Source organism: Rhinatrema bivittatum, chromosome 9, assembly GCF_901001135.1.
Source record: "Rhinatrema bivittatum chromosome 9, aRhiBiv1.1, whole genome shotgun sequence".
Classification (NCBI taxonomy): domain Eukaryota; kingdom Metazoa; phylum Chordata; class Amphibia; order Gymnophiona; family Rhinatrematidae; genus Rhinatrema; species Rhinatrema bivittatum.
In genome coordinates this window covers 252,360,250-252,379,619 of record NC_042623.1, presented here as the reverse complement: position 1 = coordinate 252,379,619, position 19,370 = coordinate 252,360,250, and the positions used below count along the sequence as shown (strand labels likewise).

Here is a 19,370-nt window from a genome sequence, read left to right as displayed (position 1 = left end):
GCCAAATTACAATCAAGGACATTTTAATAATTCAGAGTACCTTCTATCTCAGCAAACCCAAATATATATAGAAAAAAATGATCTCAATATATCAAAAGACATAGGTAAAATGGTACAATGCTTTAGGGTTCTGCTGTCATCTTTATATCACTCGTAGCATGACCCGACATAGGCCCATGTTCCAGCATACAAACCGCCTGCTTTAGGAGTAAAGTATCTATAAGTGAAAAGAAAACATTTTTTTTTTTTACAATCTTTTCACATTTCAACATGTTTCTCACAAAATTCAAAACTGTGGGGTTTTCTGTAAAATCTCACACACATATCAGTTCAGAGGTACCATGGCATCTACAACTATCTATGAACTTAGCTATCTATCAACCTAACTGTTCTCAGATCATTCTGCCTTTTCACACTTACCTTAGCTGTCAGTAGTCTGGTCTATAATGCTATTATCACTCTGTTTCCACACCTGCCTGCCTTTTGTGGATTATATCAGACCTATATTTTCTTGCCTTCTCTGTTGTTGTTATTCCTCACCCACTGCCCTGTTATAATGTATTTTCCATTCTTTTGTTGTCATGTGAACCGGCATGATGTCTCCTACTAATGCCGGTATATAAAAGTTATTAAATAAATAAATAAATAAACTGGTTAAAAGACAGGAAACAGAGAGTAGGATTAAATGGTCAATTTTCTCAGTGGAAAAGGGTAAACAGTGGAGTGCCTCAGGGATCTGTACTTGGACTGGTGCTTTTCAATATATTTATAATGATCTGGAAAGGAATACGACGAGTGAGGTCGTATACCTTTCCAGATAATACAAAATTATTCCAGATGATACAAAATTATTCAGAGTAGTTAAATCACAAGTGGATTGTGATACATTACAGGAGGACCTTGCAAGACTGGAAGACTGGGCATCCAAATGGCAGATGAAATTTAATGTGGTTTAATTTGCTGTAGTTACACGATGTTAGGTTCCATATTAGGAGCTACCACCCAGGAACAAGATCTAGGCATCATAGTGGACAATACTTTAAAATCGTTGGCTCAGTGTGCTGCAGCAGTCAAAAAAGCAAACAGAATGTTAAGAATTATTAGAAAGGGAACGGTTAATAAAACGGAAAATGTCATAATGCCTGTATATCGCTCCATGGTGAGACCGCATCTTGAATACTGTGTACAATTCTGGATGCCACATCTCAAAAAAGATATAGATGTGATGGAGAAGGTACAGAGAAGGGCTACCAAAATGATAAAAGGGCTGGAACTGCTCCCCTATGAGGAAAGGCTGAAGAGGTTAGAGCTGTTCAGCTTGGAGAAGAGATGGCTGAGGGGGGATATGATCGAGGTGTTTAAGATCATGAGAGGTCTTGAATGAGTAGATGTGACTCGGTTATTTACACTTTCGAATAATAGAAGGACTAGGGGGCATTCCATGAAGTTAGCAAGTAGTATATTTAAGAATAATTGGAAAAAAATTCTTTTTCACTCAATGCACAATTAAGCTCTGGAATTTGTTGCCAGAGGATGTGGTTAGTGCAGTTAGTGTAGCTGGGTTCAAAAAAGGTTTGGATAAGTTCTTGGAGGAGAAGTCCATTAAATTCTATTAATCAAGTTTACTTAGGGAATAGCCACTGCTATTAATTGCATCAGTAGCATGGGATCTTCTGAGTTTGGGTAAATGCCAGGCTCTTGTGGCCTGGTTTGGCCTCTGTTGGAAACAGGATGCTGGGCTTGATGGACCCTTGGTCTGACCCAGCATGGCAATTTCTTATGTTCTTATTCAGTGCCTTCTCTTTGTTCTGAATCTCCCCTTCCTGCCCCATCCCCATATATTGTATGCACCCCTATGGTTCAATGAATTGGTTAGTCTATAAGGTGCCAGATATCAACTTTCTAAAGCAGGGCTTCCCTAACTGTGGGTCAGGACCCCTGCCCTAAATGGTCGCCCTCTTCAGGTGCCAGCAGCAGCAGCATTAGTACTGGAAGTCAGCACGGGGCCTGTGAGCCATCGTGCACTCACAGGCCCTGCAGTGGCACTGCCCTTGCAATAAGTTTCTGTGGCAACAGGAAACCCTGCCCAAGGAGGGATCAGGATCGCTGGAGGGTCCATGAACATCCTCTAGCCTCAGGCCCCGTGCTGACTTTCATTAGTAAGGCTGCTGCCGCTTGCAGATCACTGGGCCAGTTAAGAAGGGGAGGGGAGGGCTGAGTGTGCATGGGTCAGTGGGGATCGCCACTTCTCCTGCTTTCTAACCCACTACTGAACCTATCCCAGTCATCAGAATGTCCTCTTTCCCCACCATTTGTCATCCGCCTTTGGCCCGGAGCCCCTAAAGAAAACGCTCTGCTGACCCTGGCCAGAGGGATGTTTGGAGGAGGGGCTGCTGAAGGGAGAGATGAGATACAGGAGGGGGTCTGAGGGTTGGATAAGGTGGAACAGGATTGGCTGTGGAGGTTAAGAGAGGGGGGGGGGGAATGATTAAAAAAAAATCCTATGGGGGATGAAAGAGGAGGTAGGGGTGATGGGGATTAGCTGGGAGGAAGGAATGTGAGAAAAGAGGTGGAGCGGAGGCTTGGAGGTGAGAATAAGTATGCGGTGAGAGAGAAGGGTTGACAAGATCAGTTGGGGGTTTTAAGAAGGAGAAAGAGAGGATCAGCTGGGGGAATGCAATAAAGGCTGGAGGAGATAGGTTGGGAGAGGAGCGGAGGTTGACCTGCTGCAGGGGATGGAGGTTGAGAGGGGATCACCTGAAGTACAGGGGAAGGTGAAAAGGAGTGATTGTTTAGAGAGGGACTGCACCCCTGCTAATTTTGTTTTGGTCATTTTCTGGGGTCATGTGAATTTTCAAGAGGTAAAATGGGGTCACATTGGATAAAAGATTGGGAAGCCCTGTTCTAAAAGTTCCCTTTTCCTGACTGTAATGTCCTGGTGATCCTTTGTTGTGTGTAGATCACAAGAGCTATGTAACCTGTTTTTAAAAAAATAGAGACACAGAAAATTGCTAAGGATTGCAAGACCCTTTCTGCCAGCTCATTCTAAAAGCAATACTGAAGAGTTTACCCAAACTCAGGGTTTACCCTCCTATATGACTCCTCTGTGATAAGACATACTCCTCATTACAAACAAACAAGAGGTAAACATCTCAGTCCCCATAGGGACATTTACAATTGGGATCAGACAATTAAAGTGCTTACATTTAATTCATTTGCATTTGAAAAACAGAAGAAGATCAAATAGTTTCTAAGAGTGGTAGATGCATGGGGGTGAAGAGGCAAAAAGCTGTGAGAATTCCTCGAAAGCCTGGAGAAGTGCCGAGGATGGGTAGAGGTGGGAAAGTGAGAGTGAAGCCAGGCAGCAGGTGTAGTCTGCAGTATCTCAGCAGGCAGGGGAAAGGGGCGGACCTGATGGGCCATGTGATCTTTGCCTTGTTTACACATATATTTTGCAAGGCATGGCAGCTGATGTGGAAGCAACCCTTTTGCTCGAGAATGATTTAATTAATGATACACAATTTCTCGCACTTCAGAGCCATGGTGGCATTGTATGTTCATGCTATTGCCTTGCATATCTGTTGCATCCGTATTGGATGAAAATGAGGGGAACAATCAGAGCAATAGTGAAAACCTGTACTTGTTTTTGTCAATGTGCTTCCACTGAAGTGGGGCATCAGGTGCAATACCGATGCTGATAAGCAATGTGTTTCTGTCCAGGTGGATTGGAGTGTACGCTAATTTTCTGCCAGGTCACTGACCTGGAACCTTTTCACTGTTGACCTGGAAGCTTTCTGAACTTGTTTCTTTTTCCCCATTACAGACAGAGCGAAAGGTGGAAGCCATCACTGGCCCTGACCTGGTACCCTTTTTTTTTTTTTTTAGAAAATTACAACTGATTGGATAATAAAATGAACAATAAATCTTCAGAACCATGAGAAAATGCTCACACAGTTGTGTTGCGTTTGCCTAACACTTAATCCTGGATAACAGCCCAAGGAGGACAAAACATGCTTCTTTTGTGATCTGTTAATCATAGTTAGAGAAGTAACTTCCTTCTGAAGCTGTTATTTGTAAGATGCTTAAGCCTTATTTGTGTCTGTTAGGATTGTCTTTCTGTTTGGTAAAAAAAAAAGAGTTTACACACAAAACAATAAAGGCAACTTGTTTCTGGAGAGTAAATTAGCCATTTTAGGCTGTATTTTTCAGCGTTAGCTTTCGTAGAGTAAACAGGTCACTTGAGCAATATCTAACTCGTTTGTTCAATAATTGCTTTGACTTTTCAAATGGACCATCAGCATGCTGACAGTTGGAGGGACCTTTCTGGGCTCAGTATGCAATAACTTCATTGCTTAAAATGTTCCACTTGCCAACATCAGGCTGCATGTTTTAAGTGTTCTCCTGACTCAGGTTTCCACCGACTACAAAACCAGTATTGTCTTTCTGATTATCATGCTCGGTCTGCTTATCACTAGTAATCATCTCATGATTGTCTACCACATCATTGTCATTGGTATTAGAAGAGGCCTCATCAGTGAAGTGCTCTGTTGCCAGTAGACTCTCTTAAACTTGAGGATCACTGTCATCCTTTATTGTATAATGAAGATAACTGTCGAGTTTTGGTAACAGCTTCAGCTGGGTCTGAACTAGTAGCTTCTTTTTTCTTTTCTGATAGTCTCTTTTGAAATTTCTCTTCATTTGGGGTTGAATTCTACACAAAGAGCAAAATGGTTGTCAGGTCATGGTAAATCGTATAATTATATACATATAATTGATCTTTAACATTTATAAACAGAAAATAGTACATAATAGGCCTATAATATAACTTTGTGATGAATGGAATCCTCGGTCAAGTGAGAAGTGTTGAATGTCGTGTTGTCGCTTCAATATGAAGTCAAAGTCTGAACCATAAATACAGAAGAGTTAGCATCAATTGATGTTGGAGTTCGGTAGGAAACAGATAAATTGGCTTATATAAATAAGTATTAGTAGCAGAGTCAGCAGTATTTTTGCTAACCTCCTATTCCGCCCCCCCCCCCCCCCCGCCAATCTAATCTCCCACAAAGAGGCACTAATAAACCAACCACTGCCTCTGAGGGGTGGGGGTGGGGGGAGAAGGGTCCATTAGCAAAGTCCTGCATTATCGTGAGGGGAAGGGGTGCAAGTGAAATCCCGTGCCTTCTGGCCACCTGGCACACCACCTGCGTGCAACCCCTTTTTAGGGTCATCCTTTTGAAGAAGGAGCACACCTTTGGGCACTGCTGAGGTCCTAATAAACCTGATGTGGTTCCGGGAGTTCTTCCAGATGTGGGGGGCATCGCAGCTTGTGCGCCAGAACCAGGACCTGTCATTCCAAGGTGCCATGCTCAGGAGGCCATGCTGAGACATCAGAAGCTAAACCCTGACAACCTTGATTACCTTCTCATTCCAGAGGACACCGAACTCTGGCTTTGCCCTAGGTTTGCCCGCCTTAGTTGTAAATGCTACCAGTGCCAGTTGGAGACAGTACCATAAGTATTCACCACAGCAATCCTGTTATGAACTGTGCGAATAAAAGCAGTTAAGATGGGAACATTGCTTCAGCATGGTGTGTAGTACTTTTTTTTTTTAAAGAAAACATAGCTGCTTGGGTATATCACCGAGGAAGATAATGGTGGCAAACATTGCCACCTGAGCTCTACCCCATCTGACTGACCTATAAAAACTCAAGAGAGCCTTTTCAGAAAGTCTTCCTGAGAGATAGCTGCATTAGTCTGCCCAGCCGCTTTGTGAGTTTAGAAGGAAGTGTGCTTTAAAGCTATGATAAAAGATATAATGGGAGTAGCTTTCCGGCAGGTCTGGCTGAATACAGTAGTTTAGCACTGTACACACTTACCCCAGGAGGAAAATTTGTACCCACTTTGCCACCTTGTGTTACCAAGCTGTGCATGGTTTAATAATAATAATAATAATAATGATAAAAGTTGAGGATTAAAGCCAGTTTGGTGGGTTGCTGTTAGAATCAGTAATGCTCAGGCCCAGGAATAATTCCGTTCATGGCAGGGATGGGGTGGGGAAGTGGCACCAAAGTCAGGAAATTCTCTTCCTCCCCCTCCCCCCCCCCCCTTTTCAGATTCAGTCCTGCTTTGAACTGCTTGGAGAGCCTTTGATTCCCGGTCACGTAGCCTGGCTGAATGTGCACCGGCTCTGGAGACAATGGCTCCCCGCCGTTCGGCTACCTGGATCCCGAAAGCTCCCGCTGAGCCCTTCCCCTGTTTACATAACTTGTGTTTCCTGGACAATGAGAGAGGAAGAGGAGCGAGCATTTTTTTAAATGATCTGGGGGGGGGGGCCTGTTCCTTAAACACAGTGCAATATTGTAAGAGGTGAACACCCTCTCAACTTACTATAAGAGGGACCATAGCAAAACGAAACACAAATTGAAGAAAGGATATCCTGTGTACTGACTGCCAGTGGCATAGCTATTACGTTAGACAGCTTCATTCTAACCTACAATTATTCCTTGGTGTTTATAAAGTCAGTAAGATCCTGTTATTTCTGCTTAAGGTATCCCTGCAATGTCAAACATCACTACACAGGGATCCGTCTTTCAGGCTGTATATGTGACTTCCAAGTCACAGCACCTCACCTTTCCTGGTTGAGAACATTGCATGTGGATTAGGAAACTCAGGATGGGACTTCCTTAGGAACAGGGCTGGCATGACCCACTATGCAAACTGGGCATTTGCACAGGGCAGCAATTCCAAGGGGGGTGACATCACATAGCTGGGCCAGACAATGGAGTCTAAACAGCGTAGAACTGACTTATCTTCTTGTCCTACTATACCCTCTTGAGCTCTTAGTAGGAGTGGTGTTTACACAGCATCAACTTCCTGTGCTGTGAAGGATCAGTCTTATGGTATGAGGCACAAGATTTATGGGATCTATGTAGCTCATATATTTAGACTGGACCCACACCACACAGGAAATTAATACTGTTAAGCACTGCTCCTTCTGTTGAGCAGGAGGAGGCCAGGCTGTAGTGGGGATCACAGGGCAGCAAAGATCTTTGTATCAGTTTTCATATATCAGCCTGGTGTCATTTCAGTCTTGGTGACTGAGAAAATAGAGTCGGTCAGTAATACGAAGCTGTAATTTTGCAAACTGTGTCTGTAAAAAAACAAACAAAACAAACAGTCCTTTTTCATATTTTTTTGATGGTGTAATACAATAGAGGGCGTGAGTCTTTAAATGCTACGGCAGTCACGCAGTTCCTTCAGAGACATCACTACAGTCCATAGGTGGAGCTGCAGTCTGGCAGTGACATCACAAGCTCATTTCCCACTATTCCTTCTCATCGTCATCATCATCCTTTATATCATGTTTTTCCAACTGGAGAGTTCAAAGTTAGGTTTACAAGGAGTACAGTGGGTACATCAGTTTTTTTTTTTAAAACAACAGTAGATCAGGTTAGGTATAAATGTTAGAACAAAGCAATAGGTAAAATACATAACACAGATAAAATAAATAGATTTTGTAACTTGGACGGTACATGAATTATCCACTATAGGCATAGAGTAAATGGACAATATTAATACAAGGGGTTTTAGGTTTGGTAAGAGGTTCAGGTAAGCTTGTCTATGGAAGGGAGGCTGTTTTGATAGTAGACTCTGTGTCTCGGTTCATTCCTCAGGCCCAAAGGTTTCTTGAAAGACCCAAGCTTTTAGTAGCTTTCTGAATGCTAGGAGGTTCGTAGCTAGCCTGATCTTGGGCGGTAGAGAGTTCCAGAGGGTTGTAGTATTACTGGAATAAATTGCAAGCAACATTAACAAAAATATAGTTAAAAAAAAGATTGATTTTTTTAAGTGATTCTATTGTCGGGTTCATTTACAGTAACATTCTTAACAAAAAAAAAAAATAATAATAAAAGCATTTTGATCATCCTTTAAGCCTTAGGCAAAAGTCCTGCAGTGCTGTCTATGCAAGCACTGTACAGTAAATTCTTCTTCTAAAAACACATAATCACAAAGTCCAAACACATTCCTTCCCAAGAATGTGATTCCAATTTGAAGTATGTTGGTTTCTGACCTCTTGTGGTGTTCTCAAACTTATGCGAGCAATTCATAGCATTAAGAAGCTCAGTCCTCCTTCTCTAACCTCTTCCTACCACCCCCCTTGGTAAGGACTGGTGCTGAAGAGTACATGCTTTGGGATGTCACAATAACTTTATGCCTTATTACAGAGCACAAAAAAGAACGTTAAAATGCAGAGCCATAGTCAGGCAAGTTGGTGTCCTAACCTTGTACACAACATAAAACACCAAGAGTTGGGAGACTCTGTTAAATATTTGGAAGGGAGGGGTGGTATTTAAAACATAACTCTTATTATTTATAACTTATAAGTACACACAAGTGTGACCCTGCTACCATAAAAGTGACCCTCAGGTGACATGGATGAGATTCTTAAATTCTATCACAACTGATTCTTAACCTCTATCCAACAGATTAGTAATCTCTACCTTGCTAAACAGTAGGGGTTCAAAATGGAGTGTTTACCTTTAAGCCATGATGAAATCAAGCCATTTTTGCTTCCATTGAATCATATGATTTTTTTATTATATTAAACTAATTAGGTTATTCTAGAGCTCATTAATAGCCAAGCAAACTCCCTCCATTACCAGGCACCTTGTGCTGCTCCACAGAACACTACTAAAATTACACTCAGAACCTTTATAGCAAACCTGTTGTATCATAACAGTATTAACACCCAGGACTCGCACAATAAAATCCTTACTGCAGGGTATGAGGATCCTGTTACACAACTTTCTCCTCTCCCTCTTACAGCATTAGCCCAATGGCTTAGCAAACAGTACACAAACTCGACTAAACCCATCTCAATCAGAACTTATTTGGCTCAGTCCCCAAGGTCACCCCCTATAATTGCTTCCCTCACTCATCAGGAGATTGTAACTTTTTATGTGAAAAATTACTTGTTATACATTCAGAATGACTGCACTTTAGCAGAATATTGTAAGCTCATTGGCAGTGGGTTTCATGTGATACCTAACAAATTCATTCATTCACTTCTACTTGGCAATGCATTGCCAAACTGAGCAAAGGGTACAGCAGGCTATTCTTGGCATGCAAACTGAGGACAAACAGTTGGAACAGTTTATTTTATTTCTTCAGTTTATATTCTGCATTTCAGGCACTTCAAAGCGGATTACATTCAGGTACTGTAGGTATTTCCCAGTCCTCGCTCTTCAGATTATACTTTGATACATCCTAACACTGTCAACTTACTACACTGGGCAGTTTGTTGCAAATCAGTTGGTTCTTCTTCCGCTTGTAGGGCTGAATTTTCAAAGCAGTATGTGGGTAAAAATTAGCATACATGGGGTAGATTTTCAAAGCAGCATGCGCGCGTCCATGTGGTGCACGGTTCTTACAGGAACTCCAATCTGTGATCATATCACCCCCTGTACTTGAATCTCTCCATTGGCTCCCAATATCATATCATATATCCAATATATATCGGCCATGATCATACACTCTTCCATTCATAATATTCACTCTCCCTGGATTTCATCTGTGTTAAAAATCCATGTCCCCGCTAGATCATTATGATCCTCATATCAAACACTCCTTGATGTCCCTCCCTCAAAAGTAGCCCGTCTCGATGAAACTAGAGAGCGTACGTTTTTTTTCTGCAGGCCCTCTCCTCTGGAATTCCCTACCAAAAGAATTGAGGAACTGCTGTGAAGGCACTAAAAACATATCTATTTAGTAAAGCATTCTTAATCAGGTTAGCAATTATAGGCTTCCTGGCCTCTCTCACCCTTGTATCATCCGATATACAAAACTCCATCAGCAAACTGATACTAACTTGTATAGTATTTCTAACACATTTTAAATTTATTGGGATATTTCTTTTTAACCGTTATTCATTGTCAAGTAAATTTTCAAAGGGCCACGCATGTAAATAATGGGGGTTACGCGTGTGGCCGGGCCTTGTGCGCACTACGCGCATTTTTGGAAGGGCCCAGCAACGTGCGTAGCGTAACCTCCGTTACGCGTTCCTTAATTGGAGCGGACTGGGAAGGAACTGGAGAAGCCCTACTCCCATCGCCGCCCATGGGATTTTAAAACTTTCCGCCCCTGTGTGCGGAGGCCATCTGCCTGCTCGTGAACATGCGGATGTTAAAATCCACCGTAACGGGGGGTGGGGGGCGAAGCAGGGGGGGCAGGCCTGCGAAATCCGGCAGCGATTGCACCTCCGCGGTGCTATCGCTGCCGGCTTTCGCGCCCAATAGCGCCACCGTGAAAAGTGGTGCTATTGGGCGCGATAAGGATTCTTACCTTTCGCCGTCAGTGAAGTTGTTGTGGAGTCTGCCCCAAGGCCGCCCTGACTCCTCCCCTTCCGGTGCAGACTCCGCCCTGATTTAGATATCGCACACGAAAAGGGACTTTTTGCACGCGAAAAATCCCTTTTCGCGTGCGATACCTTTGGAAAATGACTCCCTTAGGCATGTAGGTCCTACTTTACTTTCGTGCATAAAATATACATGTGTATATTTTTAAAATAGGTAGATAAATTATGCACATTCAATGCAGTAATATACATGGGATAGAGATACACATACTTAATAAAATGCACGTTTATGATATGCATGGATTAGAGAATACTTATGTAAATCTGCTCACACAGGCATATATACTGCTGCATGTTGTTGTTTCAAAGTTATCCTCATGGCTTATCTCAGCCTTACTGACCAGGGTTGCCAAATCTTATTAAATTTACCGAGTCAGTAAAAAAAGTAAAAATGAACAAGAGATGCACTGTGTGTCAGTAAAAATGTTACGAGCGACAGGTGTGTGTCTCCAGTGCCCTGGGCTCAAGGTCTGTAAAGTTGCAGTAATCAAGGGAGGCTCTAGGATTAGGTCTCAGTGCATAAAGGGGCGAATCTCAGCATAGTAAGTTCAGCTCTGCACAAAATGGTGATGGGGTATAACATATGTTAGTTAAAAAAAAAAAAAGTGAGGTTGTCAGTAAAAATCTGGAAGCCTGTCAGTAAAAATCAATTTCATGAGTTGGCTGCCCTATATCTGGCAAGACATTGCCCAGTATAGGAATGATTAATGTGTGTATATATCTAGATAAAGAGCTACCATTAGTAGAACACATCAGCCATGGTTTAATGCTTCAGTTTTATGTTTTATTTCAGTTGGCACCCGAAATGCTTTGTTCTAGATTATGCTCATGTACATAAGTATAAACAAAGCTTCATTAATATCCACTTCCCATGATTCCTTTCAACAAGTCAATTTGTTTGTAATACATTCACGACTACCTTATTATGTTCAAACACAATGATTCCCTTTCGTTTTTATAATGATACCTAGAAACCTACGATAAAAAAAAATCTTTTAAAGCTGTGTATTCTGAATGTGTTAAGTTTAAAAAAGTTTAATCGAGTTGCAACATAATTTAAGAAGCTTCTGGTTTAAGATAATCATAGCAACAATATAAAGAACTTGTGGCAATCCTATTCTGTAATGAGCGAGGTTGTCCAGTTGACAAGGTTTTGTTTTTTTCTAATACAAATAATTGCTGATTTCATTAGAAAAGTTATTGCTGAGTTTGTTGCATTGGCATCCTGGTGTACCAAAGAACTCATTTAATCTGATAATAATCAGTATTGAGAGGCATAAGGAAGGCCTTTGGAACTGAAGCATAGACCTGAATGGAATGTGCCTTCGTGGCAATCAATTTCATTTCAATCTGCTCTTCCATTTGTTGCCTCTATACCAATCCACCCGTTTCCTGGAGATCCCCATGGATTCACAATTTTTTAGTGTGTGGGCTGAGGGGGTGCTTTGGGAGGGCGGATAACAATTAGCCGACCAACTTTTTACACAATTTAGATTGCCAGTGAAGTTCTCTATAGGTCCAAGGAGGTTAACACTGCTGAAACATAACAGCCTGACAAAATAATAATAATAATAATAATAATAAAAAACCAAACGAGGTAGGTTAAAAACAGGAAGCGCAACACAGATTCAATACCCTATTACCACAGGCGGCCATGCTTGCAGCTAGTGAAAAGAATTCTGAGACACCCACTTAAAATTGAAATGATTTGAGTCAGAAATTATGAGGATATACCTAAACCCAAACTAAATACACATTTCTGCACAGATGTAGTTGTTTACTGTATGTTGGGTAATTTTTTTTGAGGGGCAGGAGGCGGCAGGAGAAATCAAAATGCTATCTTCAGAATTTTAGACAGAAAACTGCTCCTAGGTCCTTTAACCTTGGGTTCTCACAGTATATATTACATAGTTTGTTTGTTTTTTTTTAATGTAGGTTTAGTAATTCACCACTAACCACCTCTCTGCTATTTACACAGAGGAGAACGCAAGCATCTCAGAAGCTTCGGATTTTCCTTCAAGGTTCTGAACTCGAGAATGTGGCACCGGTATAAATCAAGGCTGCCAGAAGCAGTGATATTGCTAAATGAGCCAGGACTATGCAGCTAAACACAATGAATAGGGCCTCTTGCCACACAAGGGACTTTCAACGATACATTCCCTAGCTTCAGATGGCTTCTGTGCATTCATTTATGTTGTATTGTTACCTGAATGACCTTTTCCCTCAACAAATGTCAACTCTATTGTTTTGCCCTGATCTGTTGCATAATATAGCAATGGGAATGATATGCTATTGACTCCTTATTTCTCTGCGGGTAACTCAGGAAATGGCACCACCATTTCTATCTGCACACACAGTTATGTTACAATCCTTATAACATGGATTGACAGATGGACAGAAATGGTATTTGATTTTATTAGTCTAAGGCTAGCAGTTTAGCCATTAAAATTCCGTTTCCCAAAAGAGGAGGAAACTTATTTTTTTTTTAAAAATCTGTTAATTAAGTAGTTGCTGTCAAAAAGCAACAATTAAACTGATGAAGGCAAAAGATTCTAAAATTACCCAGCTATACAGTTATGGCCTTCAGCGCAAAGATAAAAGGTACATTTATTGTGCTGTCTCACCATTTTAAATCAGTAAATTTACAACATAATTTATATTTAATGCTATAGCAGGCAGGCAGAATCAACAACTGGCTTGTTTTCAATGCTATATCCTTCCCTATTCTTACAAAGTAAGAGACAAAGAAAAGGTAAAAATCCACAGAGCCACTATAACACAGCTTAGCCAGTAAGTAGGCCTCAAATGTTCCTATTCCCAGTTAGAAGTATGTATCTTTTCTGCTTCAAGACAACGTTGCACCCTAGGAGATCTCCAACCAAATTTTCTTCCGAGTCAAGTGCAACAATGAAGAAGAAATACACGGCAGTACTGAAGGAAGCAGTGTGTTCTACAAGGCCGTCTACAGTTCAATGGCCTTCCTTTCAGAAATCATGCCATGGCGGGGGGATAAGTGTTGGGTGGTACTTTTGTTACCAATTCATCATGGAATTTCTGTTGAGAGTCATGAAAAAGACTTGACTACTTCCTCCAGATCGCACCGATGCAAAAAATACCTGTTAAAAGAAAACCAACATTAATTTCCCAGTATTTCAAGTTAAAGTAACGATCCATCTTATTTGCTCTTTCTTGTGCACTTGTTACATGCAGAATGTCTCTGGTGCCATTTTCTCTGTGATTATATTTATCAAACCAGCTTCTGACTGCTACATCAAATATCAATAACACATGTTATTCCATAAACAACAGGTATATGAATAGAGATCAATCACAAACACCCTATGCTTATTGGAAAATGTTTCTAATGAATTATGCACAAAGAGAAGACAAAAGAAATCCACTATGTACAATTTACGACTTTATGACTGGTGTTTTTCTTGAACAGTCAGGAATAAAGGCTACAAGGACTCTAGTTTGGTTTCACAGCTTCTTCCAAAGGACATTCACTTTGGTAGAATTATAATACCTAAGTATTACTATTGATTGTGCTTAAGACAAACTATTTCTAAATATTTTCTCCAGCATATCAAACATTTTTCTTCAGTATTTACATGCACGCACTTGTTTACTTTTTTGCACAAACATTTAAAGGTGAATTTTAAAAGCCCAACATGCACATTAATTAGGGGATGCGCGAATATGTTGAGCTTGTGCGCACTGAGTGGATTTTTAAAAGCTGCTGAACTGGTAAAACTGGAAATAGCGTCTGCGCATGCCCCTTTTAAAATCCTCCAATTTACGTGGTAGAAGTGGCATTTACATGCACATGCCCACTTAAAATTTGGTGTACATGAGCGTGTGGCCAGGCTATTTTATAACTGGTGCACATATACACGTCCAAGTTATAAAATAGCCGTGTCCTTCACTCCGTCACCTGACCACCTTAGTCAATGTATGTGTCTTTCGCCTACAATGTATGAAATATGAACATATCAGTGTTGCATGCTTTGTGGTTTGTTGTTCTCCCCTGTGACACTTTTCCCCACACAACTCATTTCCTCTGTGCTGGTCTGCAGGTAGTGTTTGACCTTTGTACAGTAGTTCAAACAGAGGCTTTGGATGCTGGCTATCTCAGGAGGCTTGAACAGCACACATATCACAGCAACACTACAGAAATGTAAACTGAAACATCCTGCAGTGACATTGGACAGAGAATAGAAGGACCTTGGGTCAGGGAGCTACTGCAAGTACTCTGTGTCCTGACTGGCCCTTTAAACAGAGAGCTAGCCCTGAAGGTACTAGAATTCTCTAGTCTCAGCTGGGAGTACAGAGGGAGCTAAGGCATGTTCAGCTTATGTGGACTGCTGTTTTCCTGATCTCCCCAGCACTAGTAAGTAGTGGAAAGTGTTGAATTAACTTTGCTATTTAATCCTTGTTTTACCTGTTTTTGTTTGCGGATTAAATATTTTTTTGTTCACTGTTCTTTCTTTTTGTTAATTAAAACGTATTAGTTTGTTAGCTCTGCTTGGCTTGGATTGATTAACAATCCCAGTATTGTGTGTTTTTGGTCTATGGGTGTATTTCTAAGAACTGTCTGACTCTTGCATTGTGTGGGGTTCCAGTGTCCCTAGAAATCACCAGGGGATAGTGTGTGGGTGGGGAACTTGTCTAGAAGCAAGTAGGTACCCAGTTGGCGAGTAGGATGTTGCCAGTGTAGCAGTAAGTGCGCAGGTGCAGGCAGTGCTGGGCAGTGCTTGGCAGGACCCTCCAAGTGGCTATAGGGTTATCTGAGTGGGTGTTAGGGGTAGCACTGAGGTGTTACATGACAGTAGGATAATCCCTTTTTTGTAAATTCAAGATTTGACAACTATAATGCATCTTTCAGTGACTAGTATGTTGGATTATTGTAATATATAGTAAGTTTCCTACTCAATTTTCTTATAGACTACAATGGACTATGATTACTGTTTCTGAGTATTATACTGTGTATCTAATGTTGTAGAATTGAACCTTATACTCCCCTAATCCTCCATTCAATTTCTCATGTTATTGTTCTATGTAAAGCCTGTTGCGATATTGTGTTCAAATGTAAAACGATGGGATGTTCCCAACGACCGTCGGTATATAAAAATACTGAATAAATAAATAAATAAACTTTACCAGGGCCTAGCAAAAAGAGATGCTAAGCTTTTTCAAATATTACAAAACACATCAGCAAGCTTGCTACTTGATAACAAATGGTCTGATCATACTATGCCTTTATTATCGAAGTTACATTGGTTGCCAATTGAATAAACAATTGTGTTTAAGGTATTCTATATGGAGTTTAAAATACATTGGATGGGGATTCCCAAGTATTTAGTAGCTATTCTTGTAGACTATGTTCCATCAAGGTAATTATGCTAATTACTCTTTCACACAATTATGATCTCACTCTTTCACACAATCATGTGCAATGGCCCCAACAGGTCAGCTACACAGGCATATCTGGGATATTAACAAAGGCATCTTTAGAGAGTTTCAAAGTGTTTTTGCAAGGCTACATGTTGGGGGGTGTTCGGCAGGCGTGCTACAAATTTTGCTGCTAGATGGATGTATGAGAAGTCTGCTCTTTTGAAGAATAAGCCAAAATAAGGCAAAAACCAGTAAACATTAGGGATGTGCAGACAATATATTCGGTTCCATGTGGACATTCAATTTGTCCTTCTTTCGGTACATTTTTTTTGGTTTGGGTCATTAGTTTTTGGTGTAAACTCCCAAAACAAATGTACATCGCTAGTAAACTCTGCAAGTAAAATTGTTTCTACCAAATATTTATCTTACAGATAATGGTCACAGCCAGTGCTAAATTGGGTAACAGAGAAGAGGCTTTTGCAGTGTCATACAGGGTTATAAAGTCCACATAGGACCCTGCCTCTCCAAAGAAAATTGCTGCTGGCTAGAAAACTGACACCTCCCTTACAATGATTATGACGAAGCTGCAAGGTTCTAAAAGTACAAATGATGAAGCATCACGTGCAACTAAAGAAGTTAAAATATAGGTAGTATTCTTTGCAGTGCAGTTCTCTTCATTTCAACAGAGAGTGGATGAATTGGACGAAAGGACTTCCTTGTTGGAAGATACTGTAATACTACTAAAGGACAAACTCCACATGAATGATGAACTTCGAGATTTTGAAGATGCAAATAATATGAGTCAGAGAACCAATCTGAGAATTTAGGGAACGGAAGGAAATGATCCAGTGAACTGGAGACATTTCTGCCAAAGCTACTAGAAATTCAGTTTGTGAAGGAATTTGAGATTGAAAGAATGCACAGAATATCTTCCCTTAAAACCAGCAAAAAAACCTCCCGCATATGTAGCGATATCCTCAATTACTGGAAATCCTGCAAACAGTCAAGAAGCAGGAACCTGTACAGTGGGAAGGGAAAAAAATGAATTTCAGGGATCTAAATAAAGTGGCAGTACAGAAAATGAAGTTTCTAGTAATAAAAGAGCAGCTAAGAAATTTGAAACCAAGACTTGGATTGGTGTCTCCAGTGAAGAAGCAGCCAATGTTAATAACGCCACAACATTTGCGGACTCTGAAGGAATCAAAGGCTGTGTTGATTCTCATTCAGAAAACAAAATGGAGACACAGTGATTTTTACTTGCAGAAGACGACGACACATGGCAAATACCAAGGTGCGACTGTGTTTTATGTACCATTTTCCTGGCTGAGAGGTCACACAGGCCGGTTTTGATTTGCACAATTACAATCGCAATGAGTACCTCAGAGAGCTAGGAGGCGTCACTGTCAGTTTGTTCATGTGAAGCTTGTAGTCTGAGAGTTTCAGATCTGCAGGTAGATTTATTACTGTGAAGTGTGATTATTTGTGACAATTTATTATGAAAACAAAAAAAGAGAACTGTAGTGCCCAGGGCTGAATTTATTTATTTATTTACTTATTTATTTAAGATGACCGTGCCTATAGGCAGAAGATCAGAGGTGGGAGATTTTGCTTCTGGAAATCGGACAGCAGTAGATGCTGTCCACGTTTTTGGCGTGCCTTCAAAATTTGGCACCCAAAGCACGTGCCTATTGTTTATGCCCAAATCAAGCCTTGGTAGTGACTCCGCACAGCATGAAAAAATCTTCCAGAGATGTCAGATGGAGAGGACAATTATCAAAGGTTTTCACATGGGTAGGCGTGTGTTTACTTGAATAAAATGGACTTCTGAAAACTGTAGGTAAAAGTAGTAGGTGTGCTGTTTGTCAGCACATGTAGTATTACTCTGAGGGGGAAGAGTTAAATATACAGAGAACGTGTGCATGTGGAATTCATTTTGATTATCACTGCACGTACTTTCTGGTGTGTATTTTGCAGCTGCGGCCATGCAGATGTAAGGTCTGTAGGTACTTCTGCAATGGAGGTGTGCGCTGCTGGTGTATTTTCAATGGGAAACTCTTGCAGGTACGCAGGTGTGAACGGCTTGCAAACTGCCCGTGGACTCTGAAAATTGCCCCATAATGAGCATGTGGAAAATACATTGTAATAATCCAAGTCTGGGAGCAGATCTTCTTTAAATGTGAAACAACAGGCTTTGCTAACAAAGTATGGCTTTAATAGATAATTATGGAAATGTAGATACAAAAACTTGAAGTAAAGGAGACCGTCTGTGGAGTATGTTTTAACGTGATATGGCATGTGAGAACATATGTACTAACAAAAATGTCAAACTTGATGAGGGTCAGCTGTCATGGAGATTCTGTGTTTTACATGCATAGAAAAGGAAGGAAGCCAGAGAACTGTAGAGATATATAGTGAGTCTGTGTCAGAGATGGAGAAGAACTAACATAGATGTGAATTTAACTATAAAACAAACAGAAGATTTGTTTGATTTATTTGCCAAGAGTAAAGGCTTCCAGAAATCTCCTGGGAAATGCAGTGGACATGTAGAGTATCAACTTTTTGGGCAACTATTAGTCAACACTTACCTTGATTTTAAATGTGACTTATTGAACTTTTTTAATGACCACAGCTTCACTGAGAATCTGGAGAGGGCTTAACTATGCAAGATGTTGCATGGATAATATATGGATAATGTATGTTCTGCTTTATAGGGCTTGAAAAATGCATCCAAATTAAAAGATAACATAAGGGGGGCAGGGGGAGGACTACCATTAGGAAGTCAACTAGTTCAACTGAGGACATTTCTGGAGGCACACAACAAGATATGCTTAATACTAATAAAGGCAAATTGAATATGGTAAGCTAGATTCTGAGACATGCCATAATACTGGAAGCTGCAATACTGTTTAATTGTTTGTTCTGGAGAATGATGTGGAATCTTCTCAGGGATGTAGCTTTGGTAAAAGGTTCATAGATTAGGGCTTGGCATGTGGGAGAAATGAAATAGGAAATGGGTCGAAATTTCCTGTTTTGATTTGGATTGTTTTCAAAATGGATCGAGTTGAATTCTGACAAAATTTAATCAGAAACTTGTTTCGTTTGGGCCTAAGCCTAGGCCCAAAGCTGGGGCCTTGCTTAGGCATAGGCTGGAACCCGATGATGGGACTGCGGCCTATGCCTGAGAGCAACGCTGGGGCCTCGGCCTAGGCCCTGGCCTAATGCCAGAGCCTAGGCCAAGATCCAAGCAAAGGACCAGGCTCAGGAAATTTCCTAATGATCCGCTCCCATACTTACCAAATCCAATGCCGCATCTTGGCTCAGTCTCAATGCTGGTGACTTGACCTGAATCCAGACCCAATGCCAGGTCCAGACACCTGGAGACCGGGTCACAACATCTAGGCCATGAACTACGCCAGATTTCAATCCCAAGCCAGATGATTCGGCCCAACCCGAAGGCTGGGTCCTGATGCTGAGGCCTCAGCCTGGACCCTGGCCAAATGCTGGGGCCTGGTCTGGAGGCCGACACCTGGGCCTCAGCTCAGGGTCAGGCCCAGGTCCAGAGTTCC

The 19,370-nt window shown here is 41.1% G+C and overlaps 1 protein-coding gene across 13 annotated transcripts in view; it reads right to left on the bottom strand.

Annotated features, from left to right (window-relative positions):
* Positions 1-11,167: 11,167 nt before the first annotated feature.
* Positions 11,168-19,370, bottom strand: part of TNIK (TRAF2 and NCK interacting kinase) — a 559,589-nt gene continuing 551,386 nt past the window's right edge. For all 13 annotated transcript variants that reach the window (XM_029617206.1, XM_029617211.1, XM_029617208.1 and 10 more), the window contains one exon: positions 11,168-13,526. In XM_029617206.1, the coding sequence (XP_029473066.1) occupies positions 13,443-13,526 (84 nt within the window). In that variant the 3' untranslated portion in view covers positions 11,168-13,442. The remainder of the gene's footprint in view (positions 13,527-19,370) is intronic.